Here is a 14,045-nt window from a genome sequence, read left to right as displayed (position 1 = left end):
TTTTTTTTTTTAAAGATATTCTTTTCTTTTACCTTGTTTCGAATTTCTCCATGTACTGTTTGGAATTAATTGTTTACTTTGTCAGATGGCGGCTAAACCACTTACAAGTGAAGCAATTGCGCTCACAGAAAAGAAAATGGATATGACGTTGGGTGAGCTATTAGCTGTTTGTGCCTTTTGAAGTTCTTTTCTTTTGGGGAAAATTGTTTATTGATTAGTGTTATTTTCTATGAACTTAGATGATATAATTAAAATGTCAAAGAATTCAACTAAAGCCAAGAAGCAGCAAAGGGCTCCAGTAAGAATTTTTTTACTCTAGAAACACATTTTTATTATTTCACATGTTGTAGTTGATATTCTAATATGTTTTTTCTCTACCATTAGATTAAAAGTCAGAAACCTGTGAATAATGCTGCAAAAGAGAAGGCTTTGAAGGTGCGACAGTATATGGACTCACGGTCCTCTCTTAGACAGGTGTGTGATTTTTATTGCTGTTGTTGATAAATTTATATATGTTCTGGGTGCAAACATTGATGTCAAATTTTTTATCCTGTCTGCTCCATGTGTGTTAATCAGGGGGTTCTAGCGCAAAGAAGGTCAAATTTCCAGGGGAACCGATTCCCTTTGGCAGCTGAGGCTGCACGTAGGGCTGCAATTGCCCCAATTCGGGTTAGAGCTTTTAATGGTAGCAGGGTGGCTAATATGAATAAACCAAGGTATAAGGATTTTGAGCTTAGCTCATATTGTTACTTTATGCAAGCAGCTTTGATTTCTAATAGCTGGAATAGTTATGTTTATAACAACTGCCCATCTTATCGTTGAATCATTGCAGCAGGTAAAACATGGATCTTCTACAATATTGATGACCTCTGCAATGTGGTCCTGGTTAAACTTATTTCAAGTTGCATATTATGTGGAACTCCCAAATATTTGATTAGGTTTCTTGTGGAAAAGTGGCCAAATTTGGGATTATCTTGAAGTATTGGCTTTTTATTGTTCATACTACCCAAAATACCATGCTTGTAGCATAAGCTTCGTGTCTGTGGTTATTTCATTTTTTTCATGGGCATGCCTAATTTGGAATCAGTTTTCTGCCTTTTGGGTTGGATATTGAAGTATTTGAGTAGCAAGTTGTTGATTGTTGTTATCATGTTTGAAGGAGGTGGATTTAGGACTACATGACACTGTGTTTTGATGTTTGCAATGTGCAAGAGCTGTATGGGTGCGTGCAAAGATTTTGTGTAGGTGGCTTGTTACCTGATTGGACGAACTCTTCACCTGTCTAGAGATGTCAGTTGGGTAGTTTGTGGATACGCTAATGGACTATGTGTTTCTATCTGCTCCGTCATTCCATTGGTTTCGATGTTCTTCATCAAGTAGTTTTGGCCACTTCAGATTCTTTGATGAATTTAGTTATTGGGAGCTTATGAGAGGTTGCATATCCTTCAATGTACACTACTAGTTTTAACTAGTCTGGAGGCGTGTGGTTTATCTAACTAGCCCTTTTTTCCAGTTGACTGTTGATACTTATTTTTACTCATCATTTCTAGGATTTCTCTTACCTGCTAAATTTATGGCTGGGTCTTATCATGTTTTAAGGAACATGGATTGATTGACACAATGATACTCAAACTAAAATGGATAAGTTTGGCGAAGAGAACAGATTGCTGCCTCTGGCGCCATATTGAAGTCTTTGAGCTCTAACTAACCAAGCATGAAGAATACTGGGTTGGGGAATGTTGAAAGGGCTAAGTTGATTTTACCTAGTTGTTTAGATGTGAATTTGACATCTCTTTCGCACCCTTCATGGCATCTACGAGATGTGTTGATTTTTTTTCCAAGATGGGCTTGGAGGTTGCTCGAATGGAAGTTTGCTGCTTGTCCGACAGTTTGGAGAATTCACCTTTGTGGTTTTCCCCAGTTCTGCTCCTGCAGGGGAGGGCTTTCACTCTGTTTTTTGTGATAGCAAATCATTTCCAGCGTTTGGTTTAGACTCCCAATTATGTTGTTGAATTGGAAAGCTTTTTGGAATAGAAAGGAGTTATATTACAGATGGTTTGTCTTATCTTTCTGTTTATTGGAAATAAATATAGTCTTCCTATGATGGTAAGATTCCCAAGTCTCAATGCTATAGTACCGGTTGCCGGCATGTTGGATGAAAGCTTGTCTCTTGTTGGACTTACCTCTCTGATTGTTTTGTACTGTTTCAGTTAAGCATTCATGGCTTTCACTTCTGGGTGCAGGATTGGAGCACCACCTGTCCAAAGGAGGGCTGTAAATGGAGGCTTTGCTGCCAAGGTATTCTCTTATTTCAAAGGAAGTTATATGGTTGGTTGGCTTTGTAATGTTTTCCCTTTCCTGAGTTGGGACATAGATTGTTTCTTAAATTGGTGCCATTTTAACAACTTGGCTTTGCACATTAATTGTGTACAATTTCAATTAGATTGGGGATCTCTTGTCAATCCCCAAGTAGTCATTTATATGAATTGCTTGTTGCGTTTGTTATACCGGGTTGATGGCTAGTGAGCAATTTTCATCTTTATAGCCACATCATCATCATCAGCAGCAGCAGCAGCAACAGCAGCAGCAGCAGGAGCAGCAAGGAAATGTAGCAACTAAGCAAAGGCCTCAAACGCTGGATTCGCTGTTTGCCAATATGAAGGAACAGCGAATGAGGGTGTTGTCACGTCAGAACAATACTGCACAACGCAATGGTGGTGGCCGGCAAAGAATGCCTTGGGGAAGGGGCCGGTTTGGCAACTGATGTGTGCGAGATGTATCGCTTAAGGAGAAGTGTAGAGCCCTCTTCTATCCTGTCATTTCTGCCTACTATGTGGATGCTAAGCTGAGCATGCTTTATATTGGCGTCTTGTTTTCAACATTTGCTATCAACTTGCTCTTCTAGCTTTTTATGTGAGAATGTGACAATTCAGTTGTACTTTTTAGGTTCTGCTGAACTAGCGATGTATAGTGGTTTTCTTTCAATTGCTATTGGTTCTTGGAACTGTGCCTTTTGAGCACTTGGGGAAATGTAATGGTGTTTTTAGGCAATGAAACATTCATTCCAGAAAAATCATCTTCTAACCCACGGGGCTTGTTAAGAAGTTAACAAATGGATGGATCGTGGAACCTGTCCAGGCGGCAGCGTACACTTAGCCTGGCCCCCCAACTATAACTGAAATGTGATACGCTGATTTAAAATATGCAGAGTGGAAAACAAGTATCTCTGCTTCTACCGAGCTCATGTGATCATGATATCTCGTGGGGAAAAGGCTATTGTGCTAGTGCTTAGAGAGGTGATTTATTGCTAGTCCTAGGTCTCTCAGTAAACGGTGTTTAACAGTGCCCACCTAGAGAGGCCATCGAGGAATATAATTTCTTGTGTCCGTATATTTGTATTGCATCGACCTAGTGATTGAGCAAATGGTGTCTTCTTTATCCGATGCCAAATCCGTTCGGTGTTTGTTTTGGGCAAGATGTGGTGGAGTAAATTGCAGTGACTTTTAGTATGACAGCAAGCCAGCAGTTAGGGGGTGTAGCTCATATGGTAGAGCGCTCGCTTCGCATGCGAGAGGTACGGGGTTCGATTCCCCGCACCTCCAATTCAGTATTTTTAATGCGGCCTTTTTCCTATCTTGTAGGTGGTCACCGTTCAAAGGGAATGACGCTTATCCCTTAAAAAAAACACTATTTCCGTGTGTCCTTTGAACCTCTCGTTCCTCATCATCTTCATCCTTCATCCAAAGTGAGAAAAACAAAAAGTTAGTTTATTTTTTTTTTAAAGAAAACACTCTAGTTCTGGTTCTAAGATTTGTAAGGGCAAAGGGGAAAATAAAATGACTCTGAACATAGCTTCTTCATCTTCGCTGTCTCGCTTTTCTCCTCCAATCTTCACAAAACTGCCCGAACATTCTCCAAACAACAGCAGCAGCAACAGCAACGTTACTCTTTTGTCTCTCCTTTTACGCACCAATTCCCTCTCTTCTCTCAAAACTAACAAACCTTTCAAACCCAGAGCTTCATTTAAAAACACCCAATCAAACGGCGTCCTTGAAGAGGAGGAAACCTCCGTTTTAAACGAGGAGCTACTGAGCAGAGTCTCGGCTACTAAAGATGCGGACGAAGCAATGGAAATGATCGCTCAGAGTCAGAGTGAAAGCAGTGAACAACGATATGGCGGCGTTGTGAGTGGCTCTGATTGTCGTTTGATAATAAACGCTGCGCTTGATCGTAACAATGCTGACTTGGCTTTGTCTGTTTTCTACGCCATGCGTTCCAGTTTCGACACAGGTTTACTTCTTTTCTTTTTTCTTATTTAACTTTAAATCACGAAAAACATTGTCTTTCTGTTTTGGTTATTGAGTGTTTTTGGTGATAGGCGTAAGTGAGAATGGGCCATTTGTTGATAGATGGAAATGGTCAAGACCCGATGTCAGTATCTACACTGCATTAGTTCAGGGCTTGGCAGTATCGTTAAGGGTCTCTGATGCTCTTAGAATGATCGATGATATTTGCCGAATAGGAGTTTCTCCTGGTGAGGAGGTATAAATGCTAACTTTGTTCTTTCTATTTACTTATAAAAGATGTTCCTTTTGATAACTCTGATTGAAAAAACCTTCTGGGTCTTTTTGGTTTTTTCTTTAATCTTTCGATAGGTTCCTTTTGGAAAGGTTGTAAGATGTCCCATTTGTACCATAGCTGTTGGTGTTGCTCAACCACAACTTGGAATTCAGGTATATACATTGAAGTTTTTGGTACTGGTTTATTGCCCATTCAGTACTTACTACTTCCAGGATTGGAAAGTTTGTTAAGAGTGCTAACGCAGCTACAAAATCTAGGTTGCAGTTGCATAATATTGAACTTTTATGTACACATGCCAACTGCATGATTATGGTGTGAACCAGAGAAGAAAAAATGAAGAATACATTTTTACTTGCCCAATAGATTGATTACTGCAAAAATTCAACGTTCTGTTCTTGTTTCCAAAATATCCTCTTTCTGAATTTCTGCTTGTAAGAGAACAAGCTTTTATCCTCAGGTAGCCTGAATTTTCAACCTGTGTTTCTGCACCTCTATGGAATTTTTTGCATAAATTGTCGATGCTCAAGCCAGAATTCATGCATATTTTACCTAAGATTTTACTATCTATTTCTATGCATTTCTGCAGATTGTATGTTGTGCCAAATGCCGATACAAGTATGAGCTTGTTTCTGGCAACATAGTTAGTGTTGACTCAGAGGAAATCAGGTTGGTTTATTTCTGTATGCTTTACTTTTCTAGGATGTTTGCCTTTTCTCCAGGTGATGTAAACTCATTTTGCTTTACTCATGTCTTTTAAACTTGTTTTCCTTAACTAAGTGAGTTACCAGCCATGGTTTTTAATTTAAGTATGGTTGACTACAGACATGATTTGCTGAATTAATATATAGTGTGTCCATATCTTAACTTGCGAATTTTAAGACACTTCCAAAATACCTTGAAAATGACACATTGCTTTATTCATAAAAGAATACTAGGATCAAGTATTTTACTGGACCACTGTGGTTGAATCTTTTTAACTTGCCATAACTTATGTTGCATAAGCAATTACGAATGCACTACATTTATCAGTTGAAATTGAAAGACTTTAGCAATATTTTCTTTATTTTGGTTTTAATGTTGATAACACAATATATACGTGTATGGTGTTGATGCTGGGATATTCACTTTTTCTAAGGAACTCCTCCTGCCGAACGCAGCATGGAGATTCCAGCATGGAAAAGGGGGCTAAAATCTCTGCAGATACTGAAGCAAAGCATTCCTGCTGCTGTTCACTCTATTGTGGTATGAATTTCTGACCTTGTTGAGTCATTCTGCTTCTCTTATTCGACAATTTGATCTTTTGGATTCAAAACTTGGTTCTTGTGTCAAATTATGATCATTCAAAATGCTACTTGCAATCTTTTTTATTTCATCAGTGAATCTAGTGATCCAATATGTGACAGGATCTTCGGAGTTTTATTCTCATCATTGAAACCAAAACCTGAATGCTCTTTATATGATTTATTACTGTCAGTGGCTTTCTTCACAAATCTTTTAATTTAAGCTGCAAATTCTTGGTTTATGTACTCAGCCCCTCCAAACCTTTTTTAATCAGTTCTATCCTCATCCTCATTTCAGGTACAAACTCCTTCTGGTGTCGCCCGTACGCACAGGTTTGCAACTGAAACAGTTGATCTCCCAGCACAAGAAGGAGAAAGGGTAACCATTGCTTGTGCTGCTCCTTCAAATGTTTATAGAGAAGTTGGACCCTTCAAGTTTAGTCCAAAGGCCCCTAACCTCTACCCTGGAGAACCAATGTGCCTGACAAACCACAAAGATGGCCGGGAATCACAATTATTAAGAGCCCCTGCAAAAGATAGAAACTTGTCCTTACTTAATCCTGCCTTTCTCATTCCAATTCTCTCTGTTCTGGCTGCTGGAGATGCTGCCTCAGGAATAATAGACCCAAGCTTGCCACAATTGCTTTCAGTTGCTGCTGTAGGATCACTTGCTGTTGGAGCAACTTTAAATGCTGTGATTTTTCCCCAATTGAATCTGGTAAGCTATTATCCTGGCTTGCTTTAGTTCTAGCATTCTGCTTGTAAAACCTTTGAACCCTATTATCATCAAGATTCCAACCCTTTTTTAAGGCTATCATTTAATTTCAAGTTTTTCACAGCACTAAGTTCCCACTTTTCTGTTTTAAATGCTAATTATTGCTTGATAGCATACTTCAGTGATTTTAGGTATTATTTGTTATTCATAGCAATCAGGATATGTAGTTCAGCTCCGCAATCTGATTCGGCTATTTCTATGGAAGCCGTTCAGGAATTTTCTCAGAGAGAATAAATGCATACTCATTATTTATTGATGGTGACAGCTTCCTCAAAGATCCGTGGAAACAACTGCTATCAAGCAGCAACTTTTATCACAGTACGACATACTGCAGTCTCGCATCAGGGACCTAAAAGGAGCTGCTGAAAAAGAGGTATGGTCTTGTGAATTGCAACTGTAATATAGTTAACTATTTTCCTAGTTAGGTCCTTCACTTGGGACACTTGGTGCCTGAGTTTCAACTTTGGCCCTAAGGTGCTTGGAATGGAAATCATAGTTTCTCCTATCCTGGCAGTCCGGAAGCAGAATCTTGTTAATTTGAAATTTTTACTATTTTGAAATCTTGCATAGGAAATGACAGAATTCAGGATGTAATTCAGATTAATGTAAATGTCTTTTTCCTGTTAAGCAAATTGAAATGAGCATCTGCAAAGACAGTCATGAAATTTGATACGTGAAGTTGAGTCTTATATGACAGTCAATGAAGATTACGTACTCGGTTTACCTCCTGCTTCTGCAAATGTGTATTTGAAGATTGGCTTTTTAAAAAACTAAGTACGTGTGATTTTGAACTTGAAACTTCAAAATTTATTGTTTGCTACCTGTGAATTTTCTCATGGGAACTTTCATATTGTGTATTGGTGTTGACATATGAGCTTGACTGGATGAAGTCTTAATCTTCTAGATATAAGTTGAAAGAATGTATATTTTGTCAACTCACTTTTTTTTTTTAAAAAAAATATGTATATGGTAGATAAATCGTATTCCTCAATCATTCATTAGCCATAGTTGTTTTCGATGTCACTTCATCCTAGGGTGTTTTGAAGTTTTAATCAAGAAGCTTGTTCGTCATGTGTAGGTTTGGATGTTGGCTCGCATGTGCCAATTGGAGAACAAAATTTTTGCTGTAGGAGAACCTTCTTATCGGTGAAAATCTCTAAGCATTCTTATTACTCCTGTTTTGATTATTATGCCTTCTGCTCTTAAGATGAATATCTTTCTCTTGGCTGTCATGTGTTTTAATATTGCTCAAGCCTCAAGGTCACTTGCTTCATTTTCAGTGGGGTGAAACAATGTTTTCTTTGTTTTCTGTTTCCAGTGCCCGGAGAAGTAGAATCAAACGGGTGCGAGAAGGCTTGGAGAATTCTCTAAGGGGAAGGATTGAACTCATTGATAGTTATGCAAGAGTATGTCTTTCTACCATAAAACCTTAACAAGTCTTCTTTCCTGTTTATTCTTATGAAATGCATCAGGTTGATATATGTGGTATTGTTTATTTGTCAGATCTCTTCAATGATTGAAATTGAGGTAGAAATGGACTCTGATGTTCTAGCCGCTGAAGCAGCAAGCAATGCAGTGAGCACAACTAGTCTCTATACTTTTTCTCTGCATTTACCTGGCTCATTTGATGATTAAATTAAGTGATTTTTTCTGTAGGAAACTATCGCTGAACAGATACAACAAATGATGGAGCTGGAGGGTCTTGAGGAGGCATGTTTCTATCTCTCAAAGCAATTTTCTTTTTACTTATAACCCCCTCATCCACCTCCCCCGCCTCTCACCCCCCCTGGCCACCCTCCCCCTGATAAAAAGTTTGTGGATTTAGACATAGCTCTGTGTTTTGGGACATCCCACAACACTGTGATTGAAATTGGTTGTCCCAAACTCTTGAAAATATCTAATATAAAAAATTCAGAAGTCTGGGAACTGGACAAAAAGACAAGGTTTTACTTGCCAAGAGAACGTATGAAGGTCTTAGCAAGTATAAAAACTCAATTCAACTCCTTACAAAGGCCCTTAGTATTTTATTTTCTTAGCCTACAGCCTACAGGTAGGATGAACCGATGATCGGATGCAACTTTCACTTTCTGGTTCTATACCGCCCAGCTGCTTGTTTCTACTATGACCCTTGGCATGCCATTTCTCTTCTTGCTGGCCTAGTATCTACCATGGATTTGAAACACATGGTGTGGTTTGACTCTTGTTTAGTTTCTTCCCCCCTCTTAATTTCTTCTAACATGTTTATGCAGAAATGGAAACTCCAAGCTGAAGCAAATGATGAGGCAGAAAAATTACTTAGTTCCCAATCCATACCAACCGAACAGATTTAGATATCTAGTTAGTAATCATTTGATTCAAGTAACACTCAGTTAGCATGGTTAAGCATCAATCTGGTGGCAGCATCATTTTCTTTTTGCCCAAGGACATTCCTCTTCGGTTGGATCACTCGAAAATCGGGCCATCGATGTTGGAGATCAAGTGTCTGACAATGATCCATATAACTTCCGAAGCATTTCAATCTATATGCTGGATCGGATGTAGGAGAAGGTGAACAACGGAACCTTGGCACTTGGCTACCTGCCTTAGTCACAGCAAAACGCCATTCCAACAACTTGCTGGATAGCTTGGTTCCGACCGCAGATTCTTGTATATGTAATTGATCCTGGCAGGGCACTTGTAAATTTTGCAGCTAATTTGTGTATTCTAAAACCGAAAAAGCATCAAATCATAATAATTTCTTCTATAATTGAAAATTGGGGTTGAAAAAGTTATGTATCTTCTCTTATCTTTTTCATTCATTGATTCTTGGTGGCATTTAAATTTTTCTATTCGCCCCGACTGTTAGATTCAAAAGAAGTTAAAAATGAATTGGGTTTCACGTCCATCTTCGTGCTGTTGGCCTATCAACAACCAGTCGCCACCAAATTAACCAAGTGCCCCTTACCTCTAGGTGACACGAAACCAAATCCAACTAGGTTAGGTGCAATCTCAACACCAATTGCTTTCTTCTTTTCCTTGTTTGCTTCTTCTGTTTACTTTTTCCTTTTCTCCTTTGGATGCATGGAACCAGGAAGCTGCAGATGGCAATAGCTTTTGCATGCAAAAGTTAGGAATTTGAGAATATATTTATTTATAAGATAAAAAGTAACATGCAACCTCGTGCTGTCCATATTTTACGTGATTAAGTGACTTAAAAGTCTAAACTCTTAAGACTTGGGAAAAAACCCTTCCTCTTTAAGATATTTCCTGTGCCTTTGTCATTGCCCCTAATGATTCCTTTTTTCCTGGTTCTTCCTAGGACTCTGGCTCATTTCCGGGGCATTCACGAACCTATTGCACTTCCGTATCTTATCTTTCCTCTCGCCAAAAGGCAATTATAAAAACAACAAGATTCTCAAAGTTTTGGCAAAAGATGGCCAAAGCCCCACAGAATTTATTCTCTGCCATGAATTGGGTCAACGAAATTACATGATTGGGAATTAGAATTCCCCCTTTTTTTCCCCATATAGACAAACTAGGATATTCCCAATTTATGAAACATTAAATACGGAAATTTAATGCCCTTTCAATCACTTGCCCTGAAGCATCCTTGTCGTGATTCACAGAAACATTTTCCTTTCCTTGTTCATCATAAATGGTTTTATTACCGGCTTTTCAAAGGTATCATTGATGCCGGATTGCACTTTCCCACCACAGGAACTGATTGCGAGTTTATGACACAATGAGGATTTTAACGGAATTAGCATATTAAAGCTATATATTTACAATATTTCATCACCGTGGACCACTTCCAATATTGTGTCTTAATTTCTACCACCGCCCTATCACATGATAATGCAATTTATTCATGCAATTCTCATTGGTACATTTACGAAAAAGAAGTATCATACCACTAATCTCTCCTTTAAAATAAGGAACAGCTTTCAATACAATCCATATGTTCGAGAATTTAAAAGAGATTGCTGTTTGGGTTAAATATGTAAATTAGCAGAATTTCATATCCTGGACTGCAAATTCATTTGGTTATTAATGCTTATTAATTAATTACGAATTAGTATGGTAATTTACTAATTTCTTTGTTCCGTTCTGACTTCTGATTACGTCCCATTGAACTCTTTCTTTTCTAGTCCTCCCAGTAATAGAAAAAAGGTCAATAAATTCACCGATTTTTCTGGAAAAAATAATATAAAAATAATTGAGAGAGTACGAAAACCCCGAGAATATCCCTCTCCCAACGGGGACAAAAAATAAAGTACCAGAAGGTTAGTTTGGTCCAAACCGATCTGAAACTGCCACGTAACCTGTAGACACCTTGGACTTCAAAAGTAGAAAAAATCTCTACACGTGGCCGATCCTCTAAGCTCTTTTTCTCTCCTCAGTCAGAAACGTAAACAAAATCTTCTCCTTTTGTTTCATTTCCTATCTCCTTCCTCTATCTTTTGCTCTCTCCTTTTTCTTTCCAATTCTCGTCCCTTCCAGTATAAATTCCCCCTCTTTTCTCTCCTTTAATTCAAAGGAAAAACAAGAAAGCCTTTACATACGTAACGCTCTGCTCTCGGTTTCTTTCCACTCTCTGGTTTTGTCTTCGGTTATTTTTCTCTGTTTTTTTTCTTAATTGGATCCATCATGTCGAAGAACATTCTGGTGACCGGTGGAGCCGGTTATATTGGGAGCCACACCGTGTTGCAGTTGCTGTTAGGCGGCTACAGAGCGGTGGTTGTTGATAATCTAGATAATTCCTCGGAGGTTGCTATTAAAAGAGTCAAAGAACTCGCCGGTGAATTCGGCAAAAATCTTTCCTTTCACCAGGTTCGTTGAACGGTTGAACTCACCGATTTTCATTTTTTATTCTTTTCCGAGAAAAAGAAAAGAAAATATGTCTGGAGGTGTAATTTTGTAATTATTTTAATGAGAGATTGCTGAGTTGGGTGCCAGAGAAGTAAGGCTTATTTAATTTTATGTTTTCGTAGTTAATTTGGAGTCTATTTGGTTTAAATTTGATTTATATTTAGGCTTAGTTGATAATTGAATTGCTATAGCTGTCAACACGGTGCGTTGTAAAACTTAGGCGGTATGATGTTGAATGCTTTGTTTTTTTTTGAAGGCGAAAAATGGGTGAAATAATTGCCTACAGTAAACGACATTTCACTTTCCAGTTTCTATTTTGTTTTCACATGCTTTTTTTAAAAGCTTTAGTTTTGATTGCTGCAGGACTTAGTGAATCCATTTACTTTTGGCTCTGTTTCCATTGAACTACGATGGTAATTTAGAAGTTATAATTGCTTCTAAAAATTTTTTATCGGAGATTGTTTCAAATGCACATGGAAAAAGTTATGCCTTTTATTGTTGAAATTGATCAGTTTAGTGAGCTACATAATTTGATTTAACAGAGTTACTGAGTTGTCAGGTGAAGATTCCTTAAATTTTTTTATAAAAAAAAGCCTTTTTTTCTTCTTTTTTTTTAATTTATTGAAGCTTTCTTTTGGTTGGGAATGTTTGGATCTATTTCACTAGTAGGCTGTATCAGTTATAAATTGCTTTTGGGATAACATTTAAAAGTTTACACTTTAATTTTTCTATTGTCATTAACTTATACTGGGTTTTAGGGGGAAGTAAATTGTTTTTGCTATTTTAGGATTTTTTTACCTTTTTGGGTACTAAGATTTGTGAACTTTTTATCTGGAAACTTGCACTTCAAGGATCTCTTTGTTTTTTTTTTTTTTGCTTCCTTTTAAGAATCAAATGTATATTTGTCTGATTTTGGCCAATAATCATAATCAATCATGTGCTGTTGAATTATTGTAATAATATTATATCATTAAAGTATTGTTTACATGCCCATGATTTGTTATGAATATAAATCTTTTGATGGTCCTAATATTCGAACCTCTGCTTTCAACTGCAGGTGGACCTTCGGGATAGACCAGCACTCGAAAAACTTTTTGCTAAAACAAAGTACTGTTAGGAATCAATATGTAGTTTTTCTTTCGCTTTTTCCTCTTGCTCAATCTCTAAGGTTATTACATGATTATGTTGCAGGTTTGATGCTGTGATTCACTTTGCTGGGCTAAAAGCAGTTGGTGAAAGTGTACAGAAACCACTGCTCTATTATGACAACAATCTCATTGGAACAATCACCCTGTTGGAACTAATGGCTGCCCATGGATGTAAAAATGTACCTCTCTCTCCCTTCCTTATGTGATATGTTCTGCAGCTACATAACTTTGTTTATTGCAAAAAGAACAAAAATGCGGTTTCTGGCCTTTTGTTGCTTTTCAACTATAAGGAAATCATTAAAACTAGGGTTATGTTTTCTTCTGGATCAATTCTAAGATTAAGTTCATAGACATTAGTGTAACTTCAGAGTGATCATCACTAAGTATGACCCTTTTGAATCTAGAATTAGATTTTGAATTTGTATAATTCGATTAGTTGTGAATTGGATTGTCATTTTTGAGTTTAGAACTTGACCATTCTTCTAATTTATTACATTTCAGCTTGTATTTTCATCATCTGCTACTGTTTATGGCTGGCCAAAGGAGGTTCCATGTACAGAAGAGTTCCCCCTGGCTGCAGTGAATCCATATGGGCGAACCAAGGTATGTACTGAGCCTTTTGTAACTGCATACTCCTTAGCAACTCAGAGAAACAGTATGGATAAAGAAAGAACTGTTAATGGTCAGTATACTTTCGCTGGTTTTGTTGAGGGATCTCTTATGAGTACTTAGACATTTGTCCATTAACTCATTCTCCCATAGTGTCATCTAATCATTACTGACATGGTTGGTCTTTCAGCTTTTCATTGAAGAGATCTGTCGTGATATCCGCAATTCTGATTCTGAATGGAAGATCATACTTCTAAGATATTTTAATCCGGTTGGTGCACATCCTAGTGGCCATATAGGGGAAGACCCCCGTGGTATTCCAAACAATCTCATGCCTTTTGTGCAACAAGTTGCTGTTGGCAGGCGACCAGCATTGACAGTGTTTGGAAATGATTATTCAACAAAGGATGGTACTGGGGTAAGTTTTGATTTATAGTTGCCAACTTTATGGATCTTTTTGAAATATAATCTATCCAGTAGGCTAAAGTTTTTGTCAGTATAACATGATGTTAGATTCCTATTGGGTCTTGTCTTTTTCATATTTAAGAATTGGTTTCAGATAGTGAAATCCGTTTTTGACTCTATATAATTTTGAATTATCCAGCTTCCAGTTATAACTTTTTTTCTCAATTAAGCTTGATACCTTTAAACTCCTAATATCTTCTTGGATTCCCTCTATACTTATTCTATACTCCTTAACGCTGGATATTGATGCCATTTACCACTTGCCACATCATTCTTTAAGCAAATCCTTTCTTCCATCTAACATGCTAGGCCACCCCCAATGAAGCTCTGGCTCCTTTT

At 37.7% G+C, this 14,045-nt stretch overlaps 3 protein-coding genes and 1 non-coding gene across 5 annotated transcripts in view; all 4 read left to right on the top strand.

Annotated features, from left to right (window-relative positions):
• LOC110422328 (uncharacterized) overlaps positions 1-3,073 on the top strand; it is a 3,814-nt gene extending 741 nt beyond the window's left edge. The window contains exons 2-7 of one of the 2 annotated variants that reach the window (XM_021436208.2): positions 86-152; positions 240-298; positions 385-474; positions 577-716; positions 2,244-2,298; positions 2,546-3,073. In XM_021436208.2, the coding sequence (XP_021291883.1) occupies positions 86-152; positions 240-298; positions 385-474; positions 577-716; positions 2,244-2,298; positions 2,546-2,764 (630 nt within the window). In that variant the 3' untranslated portion in view covers positions 2,765-3,073. Of the gene's footprint in view, positions 1-85; positions 153-239; positions 299-384; positions 475-576; positions 717-2,240; positions 2,299-2,545 lie in introns of both variants that reach the window. The other variant, XM_021436200.2, reaches the window with a different exon arrangement.
• Positions 3,074-3,529: 456 nt separating this feature from the next.
• On the top strand, positions 3,530-3,602 carry TRNAA-CGC (transfer RNA alanine (anticodon CGC)). Its single transcript has one exon. It is a non-coding gene; the product is annotated as a tRNA-Ala (tRNA).
• Positions 3,603-3,667: 65 nt separating this feature from the next.
• On the top strand, positions 3,668-9,430 carry LOC110425626 (Pentatricopeptide repeat (PPR) superfamily protein). The gene is made up of 12 exons (XM_021440555.2): positions 3,668-4,290; positions 4,379-4,542; positions 4,656-4,733; positions 5,168-5,247; positions 5,739-5,823; positions 6,160-6,579; positions 6,902-7,009; positions 7,715-7,782; positions 7,955-8,042; positions 8,140-8,211; positions 8,293-8,346; positions 8,886-9,430. Exons 1-12 carry the CDS (start codon positions 3,837-3,839, stop codon positions 8,964-8,966), a joined length of 1,752 nt encoding a protein of 583 aa, XP_021296230.1. The 5' UTR covers positions 3,668-3,836; the 3' UTR covers positions 8,967-9,430.
• A 1,596-nt stretch (positions 9,431-11,026) lies between these two features.
• Positions 11,027-14,045, top strand: part of UGE2 (UDP-D-glucose/UDP-D-galactose 4-epimerase 2) — a 4,203-nt gene continuing 1,184 nt past the window's right edge. Inside the window, exons 1-5 of the mRNA XM_021419483.2 lie at positions 11,027-11,445; positions 12,542-12,591; positions 12,676-12,811; positions 13,134-13,235; positions 13,432-13,659. Of these exons, the coding sequence (XP_021275158.1) occupies positions 11,263-11,445; positions 12,542-12,591; positions 12,676-12,811; positions 13,134-13,235; positions 13,432-13,659 (699 nt within the window). The 5' untranslated portion in view covers positions 11,027-11,262. The remainder of the gene's footprint in view (positions 11,446-12,541; positions 12,592-12,675; positions 12,812-13,133; positions 13,236-13,431; positions 13,660-14,045) is intronic.

The sequence above is a fragment of the Theobroma umbraticum genome, unplaced genomic scaffold, assembly GCF_002168275.2.
Source record: "Theobroma umbraticum cultivar Fairchild unplaced genomic scaffold, ASM216827v3 scaffold_30.0, whole genome shotgun sequence".
NCBI classification, from domain to species: Eukaryota; Viridiplantae; Streptophyta; class Magnoliopsida; order Malvales; family Malvaceae; genus Theobroma; species Theobroma umbraticum.
The sequence above is the reverse complement of the archived record's forward strand: the minus strand, read 5'-3'. Positions and strand labels throughout refer to the sequence as shown.

What these genes read in the sequence shown, in the direction of transcription:
- LOC110425626 (XM_021440555.2), top strand. Translation starts at nt 3,837, where the DNA reads ATGACTCTGAACATAGCTTCTTCATCTTCGCTGTCTCGCTTTTCTCCT. An exon ending in TCATTGATAGTTATGCAAGA is followed by an intron (nt 8,043 to 8,139) that starts GTATGTCTTTCT and finishes TTTATTTGTCAG; the next exon opens with ATCTCTTCAATGATTGAAAT. An exon ending in CTGAAGCAGCAAGCAATGCA is followed by an intron (nt 8,212 to 8,292) that starts GTGAGCACAACT and finishes TTTTTTCTGTAG; the next exon opens with GAAACTATCGCTGAACAGAT.